A 27,701-nucleotide genomic window follows, 5' to 3' on the forward strand; every position below is an offset into this window, starting at 1 on the left:
TGTAAATGTAAAAGAGTACAGAGAGTTCCTTATATCCTTCACCCAGCTTCCTATTATTTTAATACCTTACATGACTATAGAACATTTCTCAAAACTAAGAAATTGACCCTGGTAAGATACTGTAAACTACATGACAAATTTACTTGTATTTCACAGGTTTTTCCACTAAGGTCCTGTCCTGTACTAGGATCTCACCCTGTGTTTAGTGTTAAATTGTTTTTTAACCATGATTCTGTGAAATGAAAACACAGACTTCAGGTAGTGCCTGTCATGCCCAGGACTTTTGCAGTTCCCCTGTCCCCAGTGGTTAAAAATTGAGGGTAAACTGCCCCTGTATGATTTTCAGCTTGTACTACCTGATATTTCCTTAACTGGTCACCCCATCTCCAGTTTGATATGCCTTTTAAAGATTAAAAAAAATTTTTTTTCTAATGTTTATTTTTGAGAGAGAGAGAGTGAGCTTGTGTGAGTGGGGTAGGGGCAGAGAGAGGGCGACAGAGGATCCGAAGCCGGCTCTGAACAGACAGTAGGGAGCCTGATGCGGGTCTTGAACTCATGAACTGCGAGATCATGACCTGAGCTGAAGTCAGACGCCCAACCAACTGAGCCACCCAGGCGCCCCTGATATGCCTTCTCTTCCATCCTGTATCGTTCACAAACTCATCTTTCTAAAGTGTAGTCTAGGTTTTGTTTTTGTTTTTTTTTTTTTTACTCTACAGAATTTACTGATTTTCCCATGGTTTATAGAATTAAGGTGATCTGTGTTCAAGGTTCTCCACAGTTTGGTTCCAAGCTACGTATTTTCTTATTATTGTCCTTATGTATTTATTCTGCCACAGTATTATTACTATTTTTTTTCTTGGTGCTGTTGTTGCTTGCTTTAGTGTCTGTGGCTTTAATTAAAGCCTTGCTTCCAATGTGTTTGCCCCTAATCAATAATTATACTAATTGTTCTTCTTTATAGATGGTAGTCTATGTTGTACCTGCTAGACAGTCGATGATTGGACAGTTTCATTCTGTCTAGATAAAAAAACTAACATTTACTGAGTATCTAAGGGTCATATGTGTGGGACTTTGTGTCTTTTATTTATTAATATATTTAAATGTTTATATTAGTGCACACACGCTTTCATGCAGGGGAGGGGCAGAGAGAGAGGGGACAGAGGATCTGAAGTGGGCTTTGTGCTGACAGCAGAGAGCCCTATTTGGGGCTAGAAGTCACGAACCATGAGATCATGACCTGAGCTGAAGTCAGAAGCTTGACCTACTGAGCCACCCAGGAGCCCTGCTTTGTATCTTTTAAAATATTTGTTTTGATTGTTAGAAGCTGGGTGGAAGTGACCTTTCTCCTAGTTTAGCTTTCAGCCACTTCTCACTTGACTGTGATGTGACAGTTTCCCAAGTGGTCTTTGTGCTGAGTATTTTGTGTAAGTACTCTGGTTTTATTCAATACAGTAAACCCCTGCGGTGTTTTAGAGATACTAAGTAATTCGCTTATGGACATATTGTATTTTATACCTAGGATTCTGGGTGTATGAATTCCTAGGATTCATTTCCATTTGCCTCTGGCTTTTACTTTCAACAGTGTTCTCATCATACCTAAAGTGCAATGTAATTAAATCTATAACCAGAAAGGTGTTCTGGTTATATTAGTTTAAGATGGGGAAATTTTCTCTTGAAAAATTATTTATTTGTTTGTTATTTTTTTTTTAAAAAAAAATTTTTTTTTTCAACGTTTATTTTTATTTTTTTGGGACAGAGAGAGACAGAGCATGAACGGGGGAGGGGCAGAGAGAGAGGGAGACACAGAATCAGAAACAGGCTCCAGGCTCTGAGCCATCAGCCCAGAGCCCGACGCGGGGCTCGAACTCACGGACCGCGAGATCGTGACCTGGCTGAAGTCGGACGCTTAACCGACTGCGCCACACAGGCGCCCCATGTTTGTTATTTTTTAAAGAGAGAAGGGAGCATGCAAGTAGGGGGAGGGGAGAGAGAGAGAGAGGGAGAGAGAATCCCAAGCAGGCTCCATGCTCAGTGCAGGGCTCGATGCAGGGCTTGATCCCATGACCCTGGGATCATGACCTGAGCTGAAATCAAAAGTCAGATGCCCAACTGACTGAGCCACCAGGTGCCCCATGAAAAAATTTTTATTTTTATCCTAAAGCTCAGTGGTGACAGAAGAAATGCAAATGGCTTCTTAATGCAATTGCTTTCTTTTGGTATCACCCTCATTTGGGGAAAAGATAGGACTTCACTTCTCATTAAAAGTATGTATTTCTGTGTTTTACTTGGTTGAACCTGTTAGTTAATTTAAAATTTTTTTAATGTTTGTTTCTTTTTGAGAGACAGCACACATGGGGGAGGGACAGAGAGAGGGAGAGAAAGTATCCCAAGCAGGCTCTGCACTGTCCTTCCATATGGGGCTTGAACTCAAACCACAAGATCATGACCTGACCTGAAATCAAGAGTCAGATGCTTAACCGATGGAGCCACCCAGGCACCCCGATCCTGTTAGTTAATTTAACATATACTTAGTGTCTTACATAGTAGGTACTGTTGTAAAGCTCTGGGGATGTGGCATCGTATTAAACGGTAACAATTCTGCCTCATGGATCTTAATTTTTGGTTTTAGTTACCATTATTTATAGTTGTAGACTAGAATGTATAAATTCATTTTTTCTTTTATTAGCATGATGTAGAATTTATGAATGTAGTTGAGGGAAGAAATACACACCCGTACATGACTACTTCTGTTCTGACATTTACTCTCCTTTGATTGTTTTTTTTTTTTTTTTTTTTTTTTTTTCCACAAAGTTGAACCTCAGACGAACATTAGGGCACATGGGTAAACCAGTAAGCACCTGACGTTCAGCTTGGAGTTGATGGTTGGTGATGCAAGGAGTCCATTTGCCTGCTGCACCCTGATGGCAAGGGAATTCCGTGTGGTCTGCACCTTCCGAAGCAGATCCTCCCTGGTGGTCCAGGGTGGCACATGCAGCACAACCTCATTGTCATCACAGAGGCATTTGTGGGGTTTTCCAGAGGTGGCTCATGGGAGGTCAGGGTAGAGCTGGTTGCACAAATCTAGACTGGGAAGTGAAGGGGATGACGATGTCGAGTGCAGTGCTGAGAGCAAGGAGTGAGGATATGAAGTTAGAGGTTGTGCAGTAATCAGCATTATGCGTATGAATGGAATTGTGTGCGCTAGAAGGGAAAGTGGCAGGCAAAGATAGAAGTCCAAGAGAACTCCCACACAGGCAAGGCCTTCAGTAGTTGTTCTGGTAGCATTAATACATTTGATGTTGGGGGCGCCTGGGTGGCTCAATCACTTAAACATCTGACTCTTGGTTTTGGCTAAGGTCATGATCTCACAGTTCTTGGGTTCGAGCCCCTGCATTGGCTTTGAGCTGGCAGCATGGAGCCTACTTGGGATTCTCTGTCTCCCCTTCTCTCTGTTCCTCCCCCCACTCATGCTGTCTCTTCCTCTCTCAAAATAAATAAAATTAAAAAAAATACATGTAATGTTATATCAAAACTCTGAGAAGTAAGTTATAATTATCCTCATTTTACTGATGCGGAAACAAGTCAGAGAAGTGAAGCTGTTTGTCCCAGGAAGCGGGGGGGGGGGGGGGGGGTAGAGTCAGATTTGAACACGGTGTGTTGGATTCTGCGATCCAAGAGCCTATTCTTCTCCCAACTGCCTTGCCTTTTATCTAGATTCTTTCCATTTCTCGTTTGTGTCTGAAGTATCAGTCTTTTCTGTGGGTCTTTTTCACATTCCTTGACCATTTTTTTTTTCCTAAGCATAGTTGGGAATGAGAACTTGAGAGTATTGGGTCTTAGAAGGAGTTCATATTTTTTAGCCTACTTTCAGAGTACTTCAGAGCAGATCAGAGGCAGCACTGTCTGAATTGGAAGGAATGTTGACCTTGTAAAGAAGTAAATTGCTTGTGCCTGTCTCTGATTAGTGTGAAATGTGTATTCTATGTAGTGTGAAATAACAAGTGATTGTCAGTTACCTAATTTAACTTGCAAAGCTGGGGCCCATCGTGCCAGATGAATTACAATTTACTTATGTACTGACACCTAAATCTAAATAGTAAATGAGTGGCTTGGGTTATAGAAGAAAATCTTATTTCTAAAATAATAAAGCTAAGTACATTTTGTTTCTTTTTCGGGTTCCTCAGTGTGTTAGATTTTTGAGGTTGGTTTGTCTTACTCTCTTACCAACTAATTGTCGAATTCTCTGACACCAACTGGGTGTCTAGCAATTCGATTTTGTTCTCACACTAACTGTCCAGAGTTAGTTTGGACACTGCAGGTGAAGGGCTCCGTCTCACAAGACTGCCTTCACTTCAGCTGCCAGCTGCAAACAGACACCTACATTTCTGCCTGACGGACTGTACATTCAGGGGTTACCCAGACCCCCTATCCCCTGGTTGAATAATTCAGCTCACAGAACTTAGGAAAGCACTTTACTTACCATTACCAGTTTATTATAAAGGACACAACTTAGGAAGAGCCAAATGGAAGAGATGTGTAGGGCAGGGTATGGGGCAGGGAGAGCTGTGGTGCTTCCATGCCCTTTGTGGGCATGTTGTCACCAACTCAGAACCTCTCTGAATCTAACCGTTAGGGCTTTTATGGAGGTTCCATCACATAGCCGTGATTAAGTCTTTGGCCACTGGTGACTGAACTCAGTTTCCAGCCTCTTCCCCAGCCCAGAGTTCTGGGGACAGAATTGAAAGTTCCAACGCTCTAATCTAAGTATGGTGTGGTCTTTTTTGAGGACCCCCTTAGCCTGGAATCATCACATTATCATATCAAACACACTTTCCAGTTAGGAGATTCCATGAATTTTAAGCACTCTGTGCCAGGAACCAGGGACAAAGACCAAATATATAGTTCCCATTGTAATATATGGCAGACTTTTTTTTTTTAATGTTTATTTTTTGAGAGAGAGGGGGAGACAGAGCATGAGTGGGGGAGGTGCAGAGAGAGAGAGAGAGAGACACGGAATCTAAAGCAGGTTTCAGGCTCTGAGCTGTCAGCACAGAGCTCGACACGGGGCTTGAACTCACGGACTGTGAGATCATGACCATGACCTGAGCCAAAGTCGGATGCTCAACTGACTGAGCCACCCAGGCGCCCCCATGGCAGACTTTTTATTGGAGCAGAGAGGGATAGCATGGTTGCGGCTTTCTAGACGATCCAGCTGTTTGAGAAGTGCTGTCTCCATGATAGCTAGCAAAGGAATTTTTCTATCTGATGCTTGGTATTGCTTTGGAGAGACTTCCCGAAATGAATTCTACCAGGTATTGTTTCTTTTACGTTCTTTGAGATATGGCACTGGTTTCGCTGTCCAAGAAAAATTTGTTTTTAATGTTCTGTACAAGGGGTATTTTAGGATGATGGGTATTTTGATCAGCATAATGTTGTATGTTCTCAGTCGTCCCTGGATTGTCTTATTTCTCTTTCTGTCTGGTCTTTGTACTATAATTGGAATAAGGAAATGTGTTCGTTTATATAAATACTTCATTTCTCAAGTGTTTGGTCAGAGCATCTTTATTTTCTTAATGTGCTTCTGTTGGTGTATCTTCACATTTTATTCAAGAAAGTAGAAGGCACTGAAAAATGCTGAGGATTTTGGATTTAAGTTTTTTCCCCAAACCCTCGAATGGTCACTAGATGGCCTGCTGGGATTGCATTTAACTTGGTGTGTTATGACATAAGGAAGTAGGATTCTTGCTGCTGGTTTTAATCTAAAGTGATATTTTAAATACTGTTTTTAAATCTGCTAGGAACTCTAGATTTACTAGTGCTATAAATTATTTAAAGGTTTGTCTTTTTATGAAATGGTGGTTTAGTGCTCTAAATGGATTTTATACTGCACATAAAAACCTGACTTCACAGCTCAGTTTTAAAGTGTTGCCAGAATGTCGTTTGGTGTTCATGCTTTGGATGCATGTAGTTTAGATAATAGAAATTTAATAGTTACATAAAATATGAATGAGCTGTAGTGTTCAAATCTGTTGAGCAGATTTGGCTGAAGAAAAAAGTGCAGAAAATACTTAAAGGCAAAACTTAGAATGTGGAATCACAATGTTTATTAACGTGTTCACAGTTCTTTAGGAAGATTAAAAAGAGAAGGCAAGATTACTACTATTTTCAGGTAGTGAATGTTCTGTCTGCCAGTTTCCAGATAAAAGCAAACAATTGTTCTTTTGAACAAAGGTTACAGATACAGTGTGTTAGCTCTTAGATTGTGTTTAGTCAAGCAAAAAAAAAAAACAAACAAACCACTTTTGAATACCCATGTAACAGTTTAGAATTAAGTTAATATTTAAACATTCATAATATTTCAATATTTCTAGATCTAGGTGATTCCTGGTAGCATGTGAATTAATGACCCCCTACTGAAGAGCTTCCCCTGTATTCCCTTTATCCTTAAAAGCTGGGTGACTGTGGTGCTCTTAAGACTGGACGTGAGGGGTTTAGGTATATAAACTCTTGCTCGTGGCCTGGCTTGTGGTCTATTTTTGTTTTAGAGGAAATTCCCTGAAATAAAAAGTTTTCTGTGTACGAGGCGAAGAAGAACACATTGTTTCCTAACAGCTGACTGTGTTTCTGGAAATCCTAATGAATCCCAAATAGAATGGATAGCTCATGTGGCTGGGACTTCACGTTATGTTGTCCAGATATCTTGTCTCACTTTGAGGTGGTTTTGCTCCTTTTAGATGTTTGGCAGTGGTTTTGGAAACTGAAAAGATTTGTCAGTAGAATGTGCTAGAAACTGGCTGTGTCTTCATTTAAAAAATTCTTTTTGTATTCCTCGTAGAGTGTTCTCTTCTTTCTACACATAGAATCTATATAGAACTTGCATTCTTTGAGCAAATGTTCCATGTTTCTTTTGATTCGTGCTGTTATGTTTGTGCTGATTCAAAAAATATTCACTTGATGTATTTTTTTTTTTTTTTTTTATTTTGGAAGGGAAAAACGGTAGCAACCTCTTGAATTTTTTTTGACTTTAGTTAAGCATTGGAAGAATTTTGTACTTAAGTTGGGAGGCTAAATTCATTTAAAAATCTTGCTGGACGTGAATTTTGAAAAGGGAACAGTTATGGGTAATGCTTGTAATGAAAAAAATGATTTTGATTCAAAATGAAAAAAAATTCCCCTTTCTTGAAAGGAAAGTGATTATTATAGCCTCCATGTCCATGCATATAATGTAGCAAGTTACTAAAAATGTATTCATCCCAAATGTGCTCATGGCTGCATGAGTACACAAAACATTAAAAAAATAATTTGAGCTCATAGTATTGATACTACTCTTTGATGTTCAAACAAGTTCCTTGGAGACACTTAGATTTTCTCACAAATTATTTGTATATTTGTTCTCTTAACCTAGGGTGTGGTTGGAAGGAAGACGTGATACATAGAAATATTTGTTCTCAGTTCTTACTTTGAGCGTCTCTTCAGCGGGAGTGGGTTCACGTTCCCCAGTGTCCAGTGTGGTTCTGGAGAGGGGTGTTTCCAGGGTGGAAGCAAGGTGCCTGGAGCCACGTGCCTGGAGCATCATGGTGGACAGTGTGTGCCGCTGCTGTTTGTCACTATTTGTGAGCCGAATCTAGTGATGCCGGCCTTGGGAACCAGCTCAGCACGCCCTGTTGCATCCAACAGGGGTAAAAAAGATTGGTCTGTTGGATGCTGTCCTGTGGCCCTCCAAAACTGTTGACAGTTTTCAGCGGTAAATGCGGTGGCAGAGCAGAATAGTCAACTCCTGCAACGTAAAAAAGATCTCCCACTCTTACAATAATGTAACTTTCAGAAATGGCAAAGAAAACTTTATGTAGAGTTGTTTGTGTCCGTGAAATTCTTCTCTTCCCTGGGTTCCCTATGTTAGTTGTTGCCCGACTGTGGATTCTGGGTTTTGAAAAAAGTTGGTTGAAAATCCCTCACTTAACCTTCATGGAAGTGATGAGGACTAATTGAAATGTTGAGTATTTTTAGTTTTTGTCCAGAACTTTATCAACTTGTGAAGATCACATGCAGACCAGAATTCCTGGGAAATTATGAACTAAGAAGATAAACTAAGAACAATTTGTGTGACAGAATGTCTCATAACTTAGTTTTCATGAGAGAGACAGTAAAGGTTTGTTGTTGTTGGTTTTTTTGGGGGGAGGGGGGATAATATTTGGACCTTAGTTGGAATCCCAGTTGTAATATTTATCAATTAACTACATAAAATACCTAATTTCTGTGGCTTCAATTCCCTTGTCTGTTCAATGAGAATTACCATACCTGTCTTAGAATTGTACCGAGGAGTCTATATGAGTTAGTATATGCAGAGTGCTTAGAGCAGCTCCTGGAACGTAGCAAGCACATTATATTTATTGAATATTTTTTGTGTGTTAAGTGTATTGGCAGATAGTATGGCAGGGACTGGGGGCCAGTTATTGACCTCTTCTGAGCCTCAATTTCCAAATCTGTTAAAGGAGAATGTTTCTATCTTCATAGGTAGGATTGCATGAAGATTAAGTGGATTCATTCATATGCCCTTAGGACAATGCTAAGTATGTCCTAGCATGGTAGTGGGCATTAATGTTAGTCCCTGTACTTCAGGTATTTTATTTTTATTAAAAACATTTTTTTAATGTTTGTTTATTTTTGGGAGAGAGAGAGAGCATGAGCTGGGGAGGGGCAGAGAGAGAGACAGAGACACAGAATCCGAAGCAGGCTCCAGGCTCTGGGCTGTCAGCACAGAGCCTGATGAGGGCGGGGCTCAAACTCACAGACCGAGAGGTCATTGACTGAAGTCGGATGCTTAACCGCCTGAGCCACCCAGGCACCACTGCACTTCAGAGATTTAAAATTACTGAATTTCACAACAGGCCTGTACCATATATGCATATATATCTATTTTAAACAGTTGAGGAGGAGACAGGTTCACAGATGCTAATATCTTTGGTTTTGAAGATACTGTGTCTCTAATGTTTCTGGTTTTAAGTCTGTTTTGTGAACTTTTATCATGGTCTTCCTGTTAATGAATGCCTGACTTTTTGTGTAATGTCATTTTAGCATTTGTTCCTAGTGTGGAGGATTTCTGGTCTTTATCTTGCAGCTGGAAAAATGGGTGTGTCTCAAGACCTCTGAGAGCTTTTGCATTTCTAAGAAGCTAATTGAACATGGTAGGGTGTGTGCAGTTCTCCTAATGCATGTCAAGTTGTTTGTGCAGGAAAAGTTGATCCTGAATTTTTATTTTCTAGTTGATGAAATAATAGGTTTTGTACAGACTTCTGAAACTACCGGTGCCCTGTAATGGGAAGGGAATATACGAAAAAGACAATGATAACTGTATGTGGGGTGATTTGTTTTCTCAATTCCAAATTCTCTTTACTGCTCTTTTATAATTTAAAATAAATATACTAACAGTAATTCCTGGAATTAGAATGCACAGAATGGATGACCATAAGTTACTTCTTTTGCTAGATTATAAGAAGAGTCTTCTTTCATTCGGTTTTATTGAGATATAATTGACATACCAGAAAAACAAGAGACTTTGCTATATGTGATTTCCTCTTCAGGTACACAGTGAAATCAAGTATTATATATAAATTGTGAATGTATACTTACCACTTAGACCCCAATGGCAAACTTTAAGACATGCCCTCTTTTGCTTGGCATCATTAGAAATAATTTGCCTTGGGGCACCTGGGTGGCTGAGTCGGTTGAATGTCCAACTCTTGATTTTGGCTCAGGTTACGATCTCACAGTTCCTGAGTTTGAGCCCCACATTGGGCTCTGTGCTGACAGAGCCTGCTTGGGATTTTCTTCCTCCCTTTCTTTCTGCCCCTTCCCCTCTCACCTGTTCTCTCTCTCTCAAAATAAAAAAACAAACAAACAAACAAACAATCTGCCTCATTAATACAGGTTGTATAGTGTTGAAACCTACAAAGAGAAGAGAAAATAGAGGCAGGTGGTGGAAGCTGTCATTCTTCCTTCACCGTTGTCTTTAATGTCCTCACGTAGTATTAGCCATGTAAACACAATGAATAGCCTGCAGCTGTGGATGCCTGCTGGCTGCTTCATTGCAGAAGGCCTGGAAGGTATATGAAGTGCCCTGGGCTGTGTGCATGGTTTATGTTTTACACACTCACTTTTCCACTTGCCTCCTCCTCTGAGCAGTGGGATGCTCAAGGGACAAAAATACCTTTCATGTCTGCACACCAGAGCAATTAGCTAAACTTGGTATCGTAGCAAGTGGTGTTTTTTTTTTAATTTCTTTCCTGTGTTGAAATTTTATTACTTATTTTTTCTTTTCCTTCATGTTTACTCTCTTTATCCTTGGTTTTATCATGAGAAAGATCAGAGGACCTGAATTTACCAGTAGGAGGAGACTGATTTTGGCATACGATTTAGCTGATGCCAAACTGTCTCTTTTGTTTCATCTTTGAGGAGAAATGTGGGAGAGTAAATCTTTCTAATGTTTTTATTTAGTTTTGAGGGGGTGGGCAGGGGCAGAGAGAGAGAGAGAGGGAGACACAATCTGAAGCAGGCTCCAGGCTCTGAGCTGTCAGCACAGAGCCTGACACAGGGCTCGAACCCATGAACTGGAACTGTGAGATCATGACCTGAGCCAAAGACAGATGCTTAACCGACTGAGCCACGCAGGTGCCCTGAGAATAAATCTTTCTAGATTTTCAGAATCCATAGGGGCTACTTGAATAGTAGCACTAGGTCTTCTATGAGATCAGCTAGCTTTGATATACATATCTGATTGCTTTTTTCCTCTACTGAAGATATTAGTATAAGTCCAAATATAAGTTGGAAGTTTCTTCCCATACTTACTCCTCAGGAAAATAGAGTATATCTTCAAAAATCTGGTTCTTCTATTGATACTTATTTTATTATTTATTTATTTTTTTAAATTAAAGTAACTATTTTAATGTTTATTTTATTATTGAGAGAGAGAGAAAGACAGAGCCTGAGCAAGGGAGGGGCAGAGAGGGAGAGAGACACAGAATCTGAAGCAGGCTCCAGGGTCCAAGCTGTCAGCACAGAGCTTGACACAGGGCTCCAACTTACATGATCTGAGCGGAAGTTGGATACTTAATTGACTCAGCCACCCAGGGGCCCTCACCATTGATACTTTGAATTACTTTTGTTGTTCTGCATTTTTTAATGGGCTAATTTTATTATTTTAACTTCTGTTTTAGAGAGCATTTGTGGGAGAGGGGCTGAGGGAGAGAGAGAATCTGAAGCAGGCTTTGTGCTCCACTTGGAGCCTGACAAGGGGCTTGATCCCACAACCCTGGGATCATGACCTGAGCTGAAATCAAGAGTTAGATGCTCAACCAAATGAGCTACCCAGGTGCCAACCCCTCCCCACCCCCATTGACTATTTTTAAGAGCAGTTTTAGGTTGATAGCAAAACTGAGTGGAAAGTACAGTGAGTTCCCATATACCCCCTGCTCTCTTCCCCCATAAGCCTATCCTTTCAATACCCTTCACCAGAGTAGTACATTTGTTACAATTGATATACCTAGTGTAACATCGTCATCCAAAATTCATAGTTTACACTAGGGTTGTAAATTCTGTGGGTTTTGACAAATGTATAATGACACTATCTACTGTCGTAGTATCATTTCATTGCCCTAAAAATGCCCTCTTTTCTGGTTCTTCATCTGCTTACCCCCACCCCTTGGCCCATAACTCCTGGCAACACTGATGTTTTTAGTGTCTCCATAGTTTTGGCTTTTCCAGAATGTCATATAGTTGGTATCTTACAGTATAGAGCCTTTTCAGATTGGCTCCTTTTACTTAGTAATATGTAGTATAAAGTTCTGTAGTGTCTTTTTCGTAGCTTGATAGTTTGTTTCTTCTACTGCACTCGTTGTCTGGATGTCCCAGTTTATCCATTTGTCTTCTGAGGGACATTATGATTATTTCCAAGTCCTGCAATTATGAGTAAAGCTGATGGAAACATCTGTGCAGGTTTTTGTGTGGACATAGGTTTTCAACTCATTTGGGTAAATACCAAGGAGCACAATTGAGTGTGTTTAGGTTTTTTTTTTTTTTTTAATGTTTGTTTATTTTTGAGAGGGGGGCGGAGGGGCAGAGAGAGAGACACACACACACAGAATCCAAAGCAGGCTCCAGGCTCTGAGCTGTCAGCACAGAGCCTGATGCAGGGCTCCAACTGACAAACCACAAGGTTATGACCTGAGCCAAAGTCGGACACTCAACTGATGGAGCCACCCAGGTGCCCCGAGTGTGTTTAGTTTTGTAAGAAACTGCCAACCTGTCTTCCAAAATGTCTATACCATTCGCATTGCTACCAGCAGTGCATGAGAATTCCTGTTACTGCACATCCTCACCTGCGTTTGGTTTTTGTCAGTATTTTGGATATTGGCCATTCTCATAGCTGTGTGGTGGTTTCTTGTTTGTTTTAATTTGCCTTTCCCTGCTGACGTGATGTAAGGTATCATTTCATTTGTTTCTTGGTCATTTGTAGATCTTCTCTGGTAAGGTTTCTGTTCAGATCTTTGGCCCATTTTTTAAATATTGCGCTGTTTGTTTTTCTATTGTTGAATTAAAAAATTTTTTTTTTAAATGTTTATTTACTTTTGAGAGAGAGACAGAGCATGAGCATGGGAGGAGCAGAGAGAGAGGGAGACACAGAATCTGAAGCCAGGCTCTGAGCTGTCACCACAGAACCCCAATACGGGGCTCAAACTCAACGAACTGTGAGGTCATGACCTGAGCCGAAGTTGGACGATCAACCGACTGAGCCACCCAGGCGCCCCTCTTATTGTTGAATGTTAAGTGTTCTTTGTGTATCTTAGATAACAGTCCTTTTTCAGATATGCTTTTTGCAAATATTTTTTCTCATTCTGTGGCTTATCTTCTCATTCTCTTCAGTATTCCTCTATTTTGAATAACAAAGTATTGCTTGGACAAAACACATGTATGAAAAGTCCTTAATCGTTGACAATTTTGTATGCTTATAAAGGTTACCTAATAGATTTGGCTTAAAAGAAAGTTGAAGTAATTAAACACATTTAGTAATTATTCCTTGGGGTATGATAAGCGTTGCGAACAAGCCTTGTAAAGATCAGCTCAAGAGCTATGTTGTGGTAATCACAAATACGTTCTTGTATATTCTGAGAGACAAGCATTGCCCCAATGTTGTGTAAATGCATACTTGGAGTTCAGATAAAAATTTCCAGACTGCATTTCATATGGGACCAAAAAGTGCTGTTCCCTAAACTGCCAGAGTGGAAGTAAAGCTGACATACTCTTGGGTTTCATGTGGCAGGACTGAGAAGGTGATCGCTAGTGATAAAGATGCATACAAAAGCTGGAATAAAATGGTTTGGTGACATGTTAAAGATAATAATGATTGTATTCAGAGTGACTGTATTTACTTCCAAGTTCTTTCTATTGTTCCCTCTTAGTTGAGGTCACCTCTTCTTTGCAGTTGCTGGGTTTTACATATGTGGCACATTCTTGGAATTCATTCTTTTCACTAGGCAATGGGACACGATACTCAGTGACTTCTTGTATGTGGGATATTCTCTGTTGAGAGAGCTGACATGAGGAAAATTGGGGAGGGGGCACCGCAGTCAGAGCCCTCTTTTATGCTTTTTTTATAAAGTCTCACTTTGAAATGTTAATGTTCTTCATCAAGACACCCTTTGGAGAACTTTAAATTGTTGAGGCAAACATTTAATTGTACTTTTGTTGTTGTATAGGATATCGTACCTGTGGATGCCTCTTACGAAGTAAAAGAACTGTATGTGCCAGAAAACAAACTCCATCTGGCAAAAACAGATGCAGAAACATTGCCAGCATTGAAAATTAATAAAGTAAGTGCTTTGTTGGTCTTCGTACCTAGTGATTTAGCCTTAATATATACTCATTGTCTGTATACTTTGTTTTTTAGCTATGTTTAAGGGCATGGGTACTGGTGGCTGGGGGTTAGTTGTAGTTTATGTCACAATTTCCAGGATTTGGAAATGTATTTAATGTATTTAATGTCATAAGATTTATCTATTTTGAAATAGCAAAGATCAAAGATTGTGTAAAAGTTTTAGGTTTATCAGAAGGAATGAGTTTTTAAAGCTTCAAAGTACTATATAGTAATTAAAATGAACAATTTTTCCCTCCAAACATGTTTCATAATCCTCTGCCAAAACCTTGAATCTCTTATTTTGGTAAGAGTCATTATGTGCATGTCTTAGCTCTCATTAACTGTTCTCCCCGCCAAAAAAAACCTACTGAGGTAAACTAGATACAACAACATTGGAAACTATAATTTATCATTTTCAAATATTAGAGAATTTTAAATTATATCCTTTAGATGTACTTTTAAAATTGAGAGATGAATAAGAAGCTGGACCAGAAGTTGAATTTCCCAGCCTTTCATTTAGTTACTAAAAATCCAGAACACCCAGGGAAGCACCAAATCTTTAAGCACCAACAAATTTCTGGGCTTAGAGAAGGCCTCTTTAAGTAATTATTCAAATCCCTGATTAGAAGTAGATTATTTGATGTGCTTTATGGGATTGGGTCTCTGACCAGAAGCCAGGACATTGTGAGGGAGCAGAGAGGGAGAGCCGGAGAACAGAGCCACGTAGGAAGGTGGCCGTCGCAAAGGAACAGATGTTGTCATTGACATACTTTGCATGGAGTGAACGTACATATATATACACAGAATGAGGATGAATGATTGTGAGTCCAGGTCAGCAGAGCTCTACAACACAGAAACACAGTAGCTCTTTTATTTTTTTAAAAAAAAAAATTTTTTTTTTCAACGTTTATTTATTTATTTTTTGGGACAGAGAGAGATAGAGCATGAACGGGGGAGGGGCAGAGAGAGAGGGAGACACAGAATCGGAAACAGGCTCCAGGCTCTGAGCCATCAGCCCAGAGCCCGACGCGGGGCTCGAACTCACGGACCGCGAAATTGTGACCTGGCTGAAGTCGGACGCTCAACCGACTGCGCCACCCAGGCGCCCCCACAGTAGCTCTTTTAATGTAGTGGCTTGTTCTTTGCACGGCAGTTATGAAAAGTAATTAACTAAAAAATCCATCTTAAGTCGGATAGTGTATTAACTTGGGGGGCCAGAGCAAATACCGTAGACTAGATGGATTAAACAGCAAGAATTGCCCCTCTTGTGGATCTGGAGATTGAAAAGTGTAAGATCAAGGTGCTGGCTGATTTGGTTCTTGGTGAGACTCTTTCTGGCTTGCTGATAGCTGTGAGCTCTGGTGTCCCTCTTCCTGTGAGGGTACCAGACCTGTTGGATTAGGGCCCCACCCTTATGACCTCATTTAGCCTTGTCACCTCCTCATAGGCCACATCTCCATATACAGTCACATACTTCAACATATGAATTTGAGGGGGGACACAGACATTCAGTCCATAACACATACCATCTAGAATTGAATTCCAGTAGAGACAAATAGTGGCCACTGTCCAAGGTTTAGAAATAATTGGTAAGAGGAAAACTTGAAAGTAAGTGAAACAATTTGGTCTATGTATATAATTTATCCTGTGGCTTACAGGAGGGGAATACATTGGCCCACATACTTTGGGAATAAATGGTAAGCTACATTTTACTGCACCCAGTTGGCCAGCTGCTTTCTCTTTTCTCATTTGAGAGCCACTGCTGCACACACGCACAGTTAAAAAATGAGCATATCCAGCTTCTGTTAACAGTATGTAGTCCATCAATTCCTTAACGTTCTGGTAGGATAGGTTAGAAATCTTAAAAGTGAAGACGTAACATAATCTTTATAAAATAAAGGGTGCCCTGTCATTGGTCAGGCACTTGTTCTGGTAAATATTTTTATGTAAAGTTTGTTTTAGTTTAAGGCATTAGTTGTCACAGTATAACTTGCAGACTATCATTTAGCATTTCTGGGAACCTATTAAAAATACAAATTCTTGGGCCCCACAGCAAAGCGATTGAAGTAGAATCTGTGGAGGTGGAACAATCTCTGTTGTAATAAAGGCCTTCCCAGGGTTTCTTCTAGCATATTAAAGTTTGAGAGCCACTAGTTTAGGAGATGCCATCCTTATTAGAAATGCTTTGAAGACTAATGTTATGCACATTTATTAGGAGAGATGCACATTTTCCTAGTGCCCTTAATCTTTATTAGATTTGTATAATCTATAATCATTCTTGAGGTGTTTCTTTCCATTGCTTTCCAGATTAAACTCTTAAAGGTTATTACTGCTTTTGTTCATAAGCATATGAAGTAGAGCATTTTCCTTTACTGTCTCATTTACTAGGTGGATATGCAGTGGGTACAGGTTCTGGCAGAAGGTTGGGCAACCCCCCTGAATGGCTTTATGAGAGAGAGGGAGTACTTGCAGTGCCTTCATTTTGACTGTCTTCTGGATGGTAAGAGCTTCTGCATTCAATTGTACATTGAGTATGGAAGAGAAATTTCACAGGGGCAGCAATTCATCACTGCCTCTAAAAAGTAGTGGTGATGTCTTTAATGAAGGTAGCATTTTAAGTGTTTTATTTATTTTTGAGAGCGAGCGCAAGTCGGGGAGGGGCAGAGAGAGAGGGAGACACAGAATCCAAAGCAGGCTCCAGGCTCTGAGCTGTCAGCACAGAGCCCAACCCGGGGCTCGAACCCACGAACCATGAGATCATGACCTGAGGTGAAGTCGGATGCTTAACCAACTGAGCCACCCAAGCGCCCCGCAAGATAGTATTTTAAGACCAAGTTACATCGGTACTGAATGTTTGAAGTGAACTGTGAGATCTTTTTGTTTTGTTTTGTTTTCTGGATTGTGATTTATTGCAGAGGGAGATATGCAGGTTTATATATGCAGGTTTCCCTGGGCATAAGGGCTGAAAATGGATTTAAGAAACAAATAGAATTTCCCTCTGCTGTATCCACCTGATCATCATGGAAGGCCTTTCTCTGAGAAAGTGCACATATATCCTGAATTTTGCTGTCCTGAAATCCATGCTTGTGTGTTTTTTTTTAAATTTTTGTTCAATGTTTATTTATTTTTGAGAGACAGAGAGAGACAGAGTGTGAGTAGGGAAGGGGCAGAGAGAGAGAGAGGGGGACACAATTCAAAGCAGGCTCCAGGCTCTGAGCTGTCAGCACAGAGCCCGACATGGGGCTTGAACCCATGAACCGTTAGATCATGACCTGGGCTGAAGTTGGAAGCCCAACCGATGGAGCCACCCAGGTGCCCCTGCTTGCTTGAGTGTTCTAATAAGGAATCAGCAAGGCCAAGTTAAGGAGTCCTGAAATAGGGGCGCCTGGCTGCCTCTCAGTTGGTGGAGCATGTAACTCTTAATCTCAGGGTTGTGAGTTTGAGCCCCAAGTTGGGTGTAGAGTTTCCTTAACATAAAATCTTAAAAACAAAACAAAGAAGTCCTGAAATAGATGGTTAAAGTGATGGTTCTTCTTCCTCTTTTAAAGCACTAAAAAAAAAAAAAAAAAAAAAAATTGTCAAAGGCATTGATGTTTAATATATTTTACTGACAATTCAGCTACCCAGAACTTTGTATACTGTTGGTAAGATTAATTTGTTACATTAAATAAAATATTTTTAAATGTCACTAAGCCTATAAAATAGCCAGCACGTTTTTCTGTGTTATGACTTTTAACTAAGGAATGAAACTGATACCAGAAATTGTAACTCCTAGTCATTCTTCTCAAGAAACTTGTATCACAAAAATGTAAGTGTTAAATATTGCTTTTTGATTTTTCTTCTTTGGAACCAATGGCAGAATCTTTGTGGACTGCCTCCTTAGGAATGATTTAGCCTTGTGTTTGCTGCAAATCTACCTATTAATTTTCCCCTTTAAACTGTACCTAGTGGTGGTAACTTTAAAGCAGCCAAGCAGTTATCACTGATTTTTGTTGACCTCTTTTGTCCAAGGAAGGCAAGCCATGATTTCCAAGAAAGTATGCTTTTATCTGGTCTGTAAATAAGATCCACATATGAATTTGAGAGTGCATTTTATTTTTCTAACCTGGGCATGATGAGTAGGAAAAAAAAAAAAAAAAAACTTTTAGAACTTGAAAGGTTGGAAACTGAGGATGTGCTTATTGTCTCATAGACAACATATTTGGATTGAAATAGACACACTTGCTTCCTTTGTTTCTTGGCCAGTAATCACTGGTATTGGTTTAATTCTGATTAAAAACGAAGAAATCAAAAAACCTTTTGGGTGTTTTTGTCTTCCTCTCTCAAGGAAACCCAAGTATCCCCAGCAGACTCAAGTATACTTGCCACTCGAAGTATAGTTATCAGAACGGATTTACATTTTCCTAGAAAGGCCCTGAAAACATTTTTTGTCTTATTCATATATTGGAGGTGCTCAGTATATTTTGATGACACCAGGCTTAACCAGTTGATTCTTCCTTGTTAAACTGTTTCTTCTATGTCTGTGATTTTATACCACTTTTTTTCTTCCCAAAGACAGTTTCATGAATTGTTGTGGAAAGTGTGGGAAGTACATTGCTACACGGTGTTGACGCTCTTAATGTTTTGCTGGTTTTTTTTTTTTTTTTTTTTTTAAACCTGTTTGCGGTGGGGGGGTTGTTCTCTCTCCTGATTTTCTGTGCCAGGTACTGTCACTGACCCATAAATCTTGTATTATTTGAAGAGCATCCCCTGAAGTGGAAGGTGGATATATGGCCTGTTGAGTAATCCAAGCTGTGTGCTTCATGTTCTCTTGTGTCCTGCAGGGGGTGTCATTAACTTGTCAGTACCTATAGTTCTGCCGGCTACTCATGAAGACAGAGAGAGGCTGGACGGCTGCACCGCATTTGCTCTGATGTATGAGGGCTGCCGTGTGGCTATTCTTCGCAACCCAGAGTTTTTTGAGCACAGGAAGGAGGAGCGCTGTGCCAGGCAGTGGGGAACAACGTGCAAGAACCATCCCTACATCAAGGTCCTGAGCAAACCTTGCTGCCTTGTATCTTGATTTGCCAATAGTGTTTGTGCTGCAGTGCGGGCATCACCCATATGTTGACTCTTCTGTTGGAATTGTTCATATTTTGCAGAATGGGGGGGCGCCTGGATGGCTTAGTCAATAGCGTCTGATTCTTGATTTCGGCTCAGGTCACGATCTCGCAGTTGTGAGATCGAATCCACGCTGGGCGTGGAGACTGCCTCAGATTCTCTCACCTTCTCCCTCTGCTCCTCCCCTGTTTGTGCATGCGGGTGCTCTCTCTCTGTCAAAAAAAAAATTATTTTGCAGAAAGGGCACTGGATCTTAGATTAGTGTGATGAACCATGATCTTGTCATTTTGGTGCAGATAAATAATTGTTCAGTAAATCTTTTTTGCATTAGGCACTGAGCTTGGTGCTAGTTCTGGGGATATATGGCTGATGTACACAGCAGGCACGTTCTTTATAGGCTTGGAGCTTACTGGCTGGTGGTGGAGCAGACATCATGTGCTTACAGGTCGGCTCTGAAGACAGGGTGCTATGGGAGCCCATGGCAGGGTGATTTTATCTAGTCTGGACTTCCAGTCGAACGTTTTTCCGATATGAAAATAGTGAAATCCATTTAGTCTTCCCAGAGGGCCTCGTGTATTTTATGTATTATGTGTGAAATGTTATTGAAGTAAAATTCCTGTCAGTTGTTTTAAAGTACACTATGAGCTTTAAAAGAAATTAAGTGAAATTTTAGTAGCTTTATCTAGAAAATTTTTTATGACGTCTGTTTAGATCCTGACAATGTCCTAAATCTCATCCCATGAAGGATAAGAAGTGATACACTTTTTAAAATAGGGAGATATATTGTTTTAGAAAATAAGGAATTTGAACTAGTGATGGTGTCAGATGTTTCTTCAAAGTTAAAATTCTGCTGTTATTAAAAAAAATTTTTTTTAATGTTTATTTGAGGGAGAGAGAGAGAGAGAGAGACAGTGCATGAGCAGGGTTGGGGTGGGGGCAGAGAGAGAGAGAGAGAGAGACTCCAGGCTGTAAGTGAGGGAGGGGCAGAGAGAGAGGGAGACACAGAATCCGAAGCAGGCTCCAGGCTCTGAGCTGTCAGCACAGAGCCTGACACGGGGCTCAAACTGAGGAGCTGTGAGATCATGACCTGAGCTGAAGTCAGATGCTCAACCGACTGAGCCACTCAGGTACTCCATAATTCTACAGTTATTAATGGTTTACAAAACATGCTTATGTAAATTCTTCAAACCGCGTAGCAAACCTATAGGATGGGTGGCATTTCTATCCTACACAGGGAGAAATTGAGACCTACAGGGGATAGATGTCTTGACCAAAATTATAGAGCTAATAAGTGGAATGAGGGTCTGATTTGAATTAAAGACTTTGCAGGGGGCCTGGGTGGCTCAGTCGGTTAAGTGTCCAACTTCAGGTCGTGGTCTCTTGGTTCGTGAGTTCAAGCTCTGAATTAGGCTCTGTGCTGACAGCTCAGAGCCTGGAGCCTGCTTCAGATTCTGTGTCTCCCTCTCTTTTGCCCTTCCCCATTCACATTCGTTCTCTCTCTCTCTCTCCCTCTCCCCCCCCCCCCCCGTCAAAAATAAAAGTAAACATTAAAAATTAAAAAAAAAATGAATTAAGGACTTTGGGGCTTCAGAGCCATCTTCCATAATCTATAGCAGAGAGTAATTACTGATGCATGTGCCGCTTCTATTTAGGGTAATCTGCACAACTTGTTAGGATGCAACCTTGAGGAACCAGCAGGATTTCGATAAGGAACGGTGAGAAACACAATTCCAGTTTTAGGGATCAGGAGGAGCAAAGACTCCATGTGTTTGAGAAATGGCTGGTTATTAAGCGGGAGAGAGGACCTTGGGAAGAGAGAAGGCTTAGCATTCTACCCTGAGATGTTAAAATGTTCAGTCATCACGTGGTTTACATATATTTATGCTTTATGCTTTTCAAACTGCCTTTCTGTCGTTTGGTCCTTACAATGATCCTTGGAGGTAGACCAGTTTTCTTTAACTTGAGGAGTCTTCTTTTGGGTTTGGCTTGCCCAGACCTGCAGAGGCACCAGTTAGGAGTCAGGATTAGAGTCTGTCCTGGGTCTTTTGTGCTGCTCTGCCTTGCTAGGAGTGGAGGTCACAGGCAGCCTGGGAGCATGAGACAGTCACAAAGTAGCACTTTAAGAAGCTTGGCCTGGTGGTCTTGTGCAGGATATCCCCATCCCACCACCACTTGCACTGGTACTGTCCGAGCTCTCCAGGTCTCCAGCCTACACCATCTGCTGTGCTCTGGCTGGAATGCCGCTTCCTTATGCCCACTGCCTTTCTGTTCTTGGAGCAGCCGGAGTGAGCCTTCAAAAATATAAATCTGAGCATAGCACTCTATCCTCTGAAACTCTCCAGGGGCTGCTCGTTGTCAATAGAATAAAACCCAAGTCCCGACGAGGTCCAGCCCTGACCTTCTAACTCATGGTCGGTCGGTCGGTCTGTCTGTCCGTCCGTCTGTCTCTCTCTTTCTCTCTACCTCTGCTCCTATCCCTGCTCTGACTTTCCTGGCCCTGGGCTGCTTCTCAAGGACAGATGCTCCAGGCTTTTGTTTCTGCTCCAGCACTTTTTACTTGTTCTTCCTCTGCCTGAAATACTTTACCTCCGTGGCTGGTTCCTTTTAGTCCTCTCGGGTTCAGTGCCACCCTCCTCAGAGAGACCTTCACGGACCCCTTGCTCTTACATGTCGTTCACTCTGCTCCCTGGGCACTGTGTTCCATTGCCCCAGTTATTTTCTCTGTGACACTCGTCACTGGCCACTGCCTGTCTGGCTTCTGTTCAGTGTCCCACTAGAACGTAAGGTCTCTTCGATCTTTCTCCCATTTTCTGCTGCATTTCCCGGTGCCCAGCAAAGGCCCTGGCATGTACGAGTTACTTGGTAAATATTTATCGAATGAAGGATTTGATGGATGGGGAGGGACTTTATAGCGAGGGACTTTATAGACCCCGTAGGAAGGGACTACAGTGGTCTGGGTATATTATTAGTACCTAAGCTGAAGCCAGGGAGGGAAGGGTGAGTTTCAGCTGTGCTGTGGAAGTGGACAGGTCCCAGAGGTCACACCCCGACTCTCAGATGCTGGGAAGGAACATGAGTGAAGTTGTGAGAAATTAGAGGTGATGTGGAGGTGGTATGGATTTGCGTCCAGCTCCATCAGCATTGCTTTAAATAGTCAGAGGAGGGGTGGGCTTACTCAGGGTTACAAAGGTTTCTTTACAACAGCGTACAACAATGAAGACAATGTTTTGTTACATAACAAGTCATAATTACTTACTTTGACGTTGTTTGCCTTTACGATGTAAATATCCTAGTTGTGTCACAAGACCTCTGAGAAATTATAACATATATTCTAATTTTTGTTTGTTTTGTTTTTTAATTTTATTTGAGAGAGCGAGTGAGCATGAGCGGGGAAGAGGGAGGGGGAGAGAGAGAGAGAGAGGGAGAGAGAGCGAGAGAGAGTGCGTGCGAGAGAGCGCGAGAATGAGAGAATCCCAAGAAGGGTCCATGCTCAGCATGGAGCCCGATGTGGGGCTTAGTCTCATAATCATGAGATCATGACCTGAGCTGAAATCAAGAGTCAGACGCTCAACTGACTGAGCCATCCAGGTGCCCCAAATACATTCTAATTTTAATGCGTCTCTAATCCCAGTTCAGTTGATAAGCCAAACATGTTTACCATTGGCCTTAAGATTAGTTTACAACTATATGTAGCTCATGTGAGGGAAATGTTCTTCCTTATTTTGATCTTGTTTTCGTTAAAAAAATTTTTTTTTCTTCCCATTAGATGGTTATGGAACAAGGAGATTGGCTGATTGGAGGAGATCTTCAAGTCTTGGACCGAATTCGCTGGAATGATGGTCTTGATCAGTATCGTTTCACTCCTACTGAGCTAAAGCAGAAGTTTAAAGATATGAATGCTGGTAAGACATGGATCTGATTATCTAACATGGTACTTAGCCTGGAGTTTCTGCTTGATGGGAATGTTCTATTTTTTCCAACACTTACTGAAGTGTGAAAGAGAATGATGAGTAAATGTAGAATGGAATGTGTTGGGAGAGGTAGTTGATCTAATCCAACCTATGTAGTTCTGTTAGATTGGTGTAATTTGGAAGATGGTTTTGCCAGTTACAGATTGACCTTTTATTTGTGTCTTATAAAACTCATATGCTAAAGCTGAATACAGCTATGGAAGAGAAATTGAGTAATTCACTTATATATTGGAATATCTTATGAGTCTAACATATCACTGCATAAACAATATCATGTTTGCTGTTCATTCAACAAATGTTTATTGTGCACCTTCATACCAGGTGCAAGTGCTGAGGATCCATTAACAAATAAGACTGGAGCGTATGGTGTATAAGAGAGAGATGTAAAGGAGATAACAGGAAAAGGTGTTGAAGAGTAGGTTAATAATGGTTTCAGATTTCTGGATTAGGGTGAAATGGACTAGTATGAGTAGACTCCATAGATGCTGCTCTTTATTATTTTTAATGTTTATTTTTGGGAGAGAAATTGCAAGTGGGAGAGGGGCAGTGAGAGAGGGAGACACAGAATCCGAAGCAGGCTCCAGGCTCTGAGCTGTCAGCACAGGGCCTGATGTGGGGCTCGAACCTGTGAACCGCAAGATCATGACCTGAGCCAAAGTCGGACACCTAACCGACTGAGCCACCCAGGCGCCCCGTTGCTCTTTATGACCCTATCTTATCTGAGGCAGGGATTTTCTTATCTGACAGTTTGTGAATAGTAGGTCTTTCACACAGAGGTAGGTAAATGATGTGTTTACACTGGTGCACCCACACTCACAAATTCAAGCTTCCATGTCAGGGACCAGCATTCGCTGTAGAGTTTGGGAGGCATTTTTAAGATCTGAAGATTGCTGCAATCATGCTACCAATGAATTCTCACCCATTACCGAAGTGCTTAAGCCCTAAGCATTGCTGCTGCCTTTTAAAATATTTTCTGTGTAGAAATGGAGTGGACACGGCTGAGAAAAGTCCAGTGAAAATGGTTGCTTTGTAAGGAACTAGCTGGCCACTGAGCCATATTTGTTAACCAGGAGCCTCCTTCTCAAGTGACTACAGAACCTGGGCAAGAGCACTCGTTTCCTGAGTCGTGTTTAGCTTCTGTGAACTCCAGGTCCTGGTAGTCGTGTTGTTTCCCGCTTCACCACCCAGAAGTCATGTGGTTGTTGAGAAATTACTTTCCTCTCTAAGGCTCACTTCCCTCACTTGTAAAAATGAGGACAGGTGATACCTAACACATAACATTTTATTTTAAAAAGTGAAATAAGTTGCTTGCGGCACTGTAAAGGGTACATGGTAACAGGTTAATGTGTCATAATTTCTGAGTCTGAAGCTAGTCTTACCTATTTGTGTAAAGGTTAGAGAAAGAATATCTTTTCATTCTTTTTTTCTTAAATGTTTGTTTTTGAGAGAGAGAGATAATGCGTGCATGCACGGGAGGGGGGCAGAGAGAGAGGGAGACAGAAGATCTGAAGTGGGCTCTGAACTGACCACAGAGAGCCCTATGCGGGGCTTGAACTCACGAACCGTGAGAATGACGACATGACCTGAGCCGAAGTCTGATGCTCAACTGACTGAGCCACCCAGGTGCCCCGAATGTCTGTTTATTCTTAAACTCTACTGTACTTCACTGATATTTGAGATAAGAGTGTAAAATCAGTGGAGAACTGGAGGCCACACACTGTTCAGAGCTGTGCAGTTCCCACCCAGCCTGCCTCATTTGTTCACAGTTTCTGCTTGGCCCATGTAGGGTATCTGAGCCTAGGGCCCCTGCCCCCACCCCTCCTTAACTTCACTCATCTCTGAATTTGAAGCATGACTGAAACTACGTGTGCAGATGTTTTTCTGGATGCTACACTTGGTGCCTGCCTGTACGATAATATATTTTCTTCTTTTTTGCTAACATGCTTTGGGCCAGTCGTAGGGGAATTGTGATTGCTGTAGGTCAGTGATGGCACCTCATTCTCTTCAGTCACCAATTTAAGGGTCCTTGTGTAAGTCCGTTCTGGCATTGAAATGTAAGAGAGAGGGGCTTCTGGGAAAGGTTTTTCTTCCTGAGAAGAAACGGGCTTAGGACAAAAAGTCCTCTTTTCCTATACTTTTTCTTCCTGCTTGGGATGCTGTCATGGAAGGATACAGTGTTTGCAGCTCAGGTAGCTATTTTGTATCTGTGAGAATCCATGAGAACCTTACACTGAGTTTCTGGTCTAGTCCTGGAGTCCTTTATATCCAGATTTCTTATTCAAAGACTGTGAATGCGTGAATTATTTAAGACACTTCGAATTGGATCTTATTTCATATGCAGCCATAATCATCTGATGGTTTAAGACATATAGGCCTTTGCTTTTTTTCCTGGTAAACAAGAACATGTTTAATGGAAAGCGTGCTGAGACCACACCATATTTACTTTAATTTTTTGCCAAAATTTGAATTCATAACTGTAATTCATGTTAGTAAATTCATTGTTGGCACTGATGAGGGGTCTTATCAAGGAATTATTCATAATTGGAGTCTTTAATATTACATCTGTTTTATGCTCTTCTTTTCGAGCCAAACATTTTAGGTCATTTAGAGAATTTGTTGCATAATGAGTGATTGCAACTTTGTTTAAAGTAGCTGAGAGCCAATTATCCTTACATCAGACAACAAAGATTGTGGAGTATTATTGTTTACTTTTCCATTTTAGACTAAGACAAGCAACAGACCAGGAGTTTCTTTTGTAATCTTGTTCCCTCTTTTAGGAGGCCATTAACAAGTCCTCTGCTGATGTGCCTATATCTCCTACATAGTTCAAGGAGAGAAAAACACAATCTTTATTTTTTCTTCTACTTGGGGTTTGTTTTCCTACCTCTCCCTCTTTCTCCTTCCTGCATCTTAGAAGAAGAATTTTGATTACCTGATGGTGGGGTGTTGTCTTGTGCTCATTATTATGATCACTTCTGCTTCTTTGAGACTGTTCTGTAGCTTGGAAGGATTGAGAAGTCTTTAATAACCACATCAGTGATTGCAAGGTGACACAGTCCCAGAGGGCAGGTTCTTTGAGTCACTGATGGTTGATCACTGTCTTGGAAAGGAAGAATGGATTTCACTTAACCTAAGTGAGAGCCAGTTAGTATTTATTACACACAGAATATTGTTCTCTTATTGGATTACCAATAAGAAAAAGTTGACATAACTCCTTCCAGGCTAGTATAGTATCACAGTGTTGAAGAAATCTGGGAAAGCTTTGTAGAGTTGTTGAACTACAAACTAGAATGGATGGAGACGGCAGGTGGATATTTTACGCAAAATTGGGAACAATACATGAGAAGGCTGAGGCAGAAGCAGATAGTTTGCCTGTGAAGGCACTAGACTTTCTGGACCATAAATGACAGCGAACTGGACATACCGTGATTCGAAGTTGGGTGCAGGGAGCCTCTGTCAGTCAGGTCAAGGCACACTCAGATGAGGCTGTCAACATAATTTAACGAAGTATTTGAAGAAGGGTGGTCAGGGTTAAGGGAACCCAGGAGGAAACTTGAGGCCTCCAGTGATTAGCAGCTTCGTGTAGTGTTACCCCTCCTGAGGACGCTAGGAGACTGTGTTTCTGAAGCTGGGTGAAAGGAACTGAGCTGTGAGGAGGGGCTGTCGCCAGAATGCCCTTACTCACCCCCCGGTTGTAGGGGGATGGAGGCCAGAATCACAGTGCTGAGGCAGAATGGTGCTGGAGCAAGAGCCCCCCACAAACTTTCTCTGTTCTCTGGTTGTCTGTTAATGTCTCGCACATCACGGAGGCAGGAGTACAGCCCCCATGGCCTGACACACAGATACACACACAGACACACAACAGACTAGGCAGGAAGGAGAATGGAGAACAAGTAGGACAGAGCCCAATTGGCAATACATTCAATTTTTTTTTTTTTTTTTTTTTTACTATAATTTGAAAGCATTTCTAGGCTTGAGAATGGAAAAATATTTATTGCTGCCATACTTTGGGGTATAAGAGTATCACTTTGTGAAAAATGCTAACTAATATGTTCATGTTTACTCAAGTGCCCTGTCTTATTGATTCTTTTTCCCCCTTCTAAGCAGTTTAAGTGAAAGAAAGATCAGTAATTTATGATGGTCCAGAGGAAGGAAGAAAAACCAAACTCTTTCTTACTTGCAACTCTCTTCAAAAAAGCTCCCACAAAAACAAACATTAAACACACAACCTTCCCTAATAACTCTAGAACTACTGTCTGTACTCTTGTTTAGCTGCTATATTGACTTAGGGAAAATCAGAAATGCCTATTATTAGAGCTTTGGGGTAAAGTGGCCGATAATAAAGCTCGAGTGGGACTGGGAGAGACTTATTAATTAGTGCTGCATGTAGGACAGTTTTACAGAGAAGAAGTTGAAAGGAGGGAAGCAGGAAGATGTTGTAATTCTGGGTTTAGTGGTTGGGATGCATACCAAGGCTCTGACTGTGGGCTGGGCAGCGAACACTGTTTGGAGAAATCTGGGGGAAGGGTGACTGGGAGTCAGGAGCACTTCTCGCTCCTCACCTCATCTGTTGCTCGGAACAGCCTTGCTGCCAGAACTGAAGTTGTCTGTGCGCACTGGGCTAAGAAGCCACAGAGCAGGGTCGGAGCCAGGTTCTTTGAGCCCAGTGGCATTTGCAACCCCGCGTCCTCCTACATGAATCCGGGGGTCAGTGCTCA

At 41.3% G+C, this 27,701-nt stretch overlaps 1 protein-coding gene across 3 annotated transcripts in view; it reads left to right on the forward strand.

The window, feature by feature from the left end:
* Window positions 1-27,701, forward strand: part of PAPSS1 (3'-phosphoadenosine 5'-phosphosulfate synthase 1) — a 111,344-nt gene that overhangs the window by 35,975 nt on the left and 47,668 nt on the right. For all 3 annotated transcript variants that reach the window (XM_045471053.1, XM_045471046.1, XM_045471058.1), the window contains exons 6-9: window positions 13,755-13,868; window positions 16,301-16,412; window positions 18,736-18,941; window positions 22,779-22,914. In XM_045471053.1, coding sequence (XP_045327009.1) covers window positions 13,755-13,868; window positions 16,301-16,412; window positions 18,736-18,941; window positions 22,779-22,914 — 568 coding nt within the window. The remainder of the gene's footprint in view (window positions 1-13,754; window positions 13,869-16,300; window positions 16,413-18,735; window positions 18,942-22,778; window positions 22,915-27,701) is intronic.

Source organism: Leopardus geoffroyi, chromosome B1, assembly GCF_018350155.1.
Source record: "Leopardus geoffroyi isolate Oge1 chromosome B1, O.geoffroyi_Oge1_pat1.0, whole genome shotgun sequence".
Classification (NCBI taxonomy): domain Eukaryota; kingdom Metazoa; phylum Chordata; class Mammalia; order Carnivora; family Felidae; genus Leopardus; species Leopardus geoffroyi.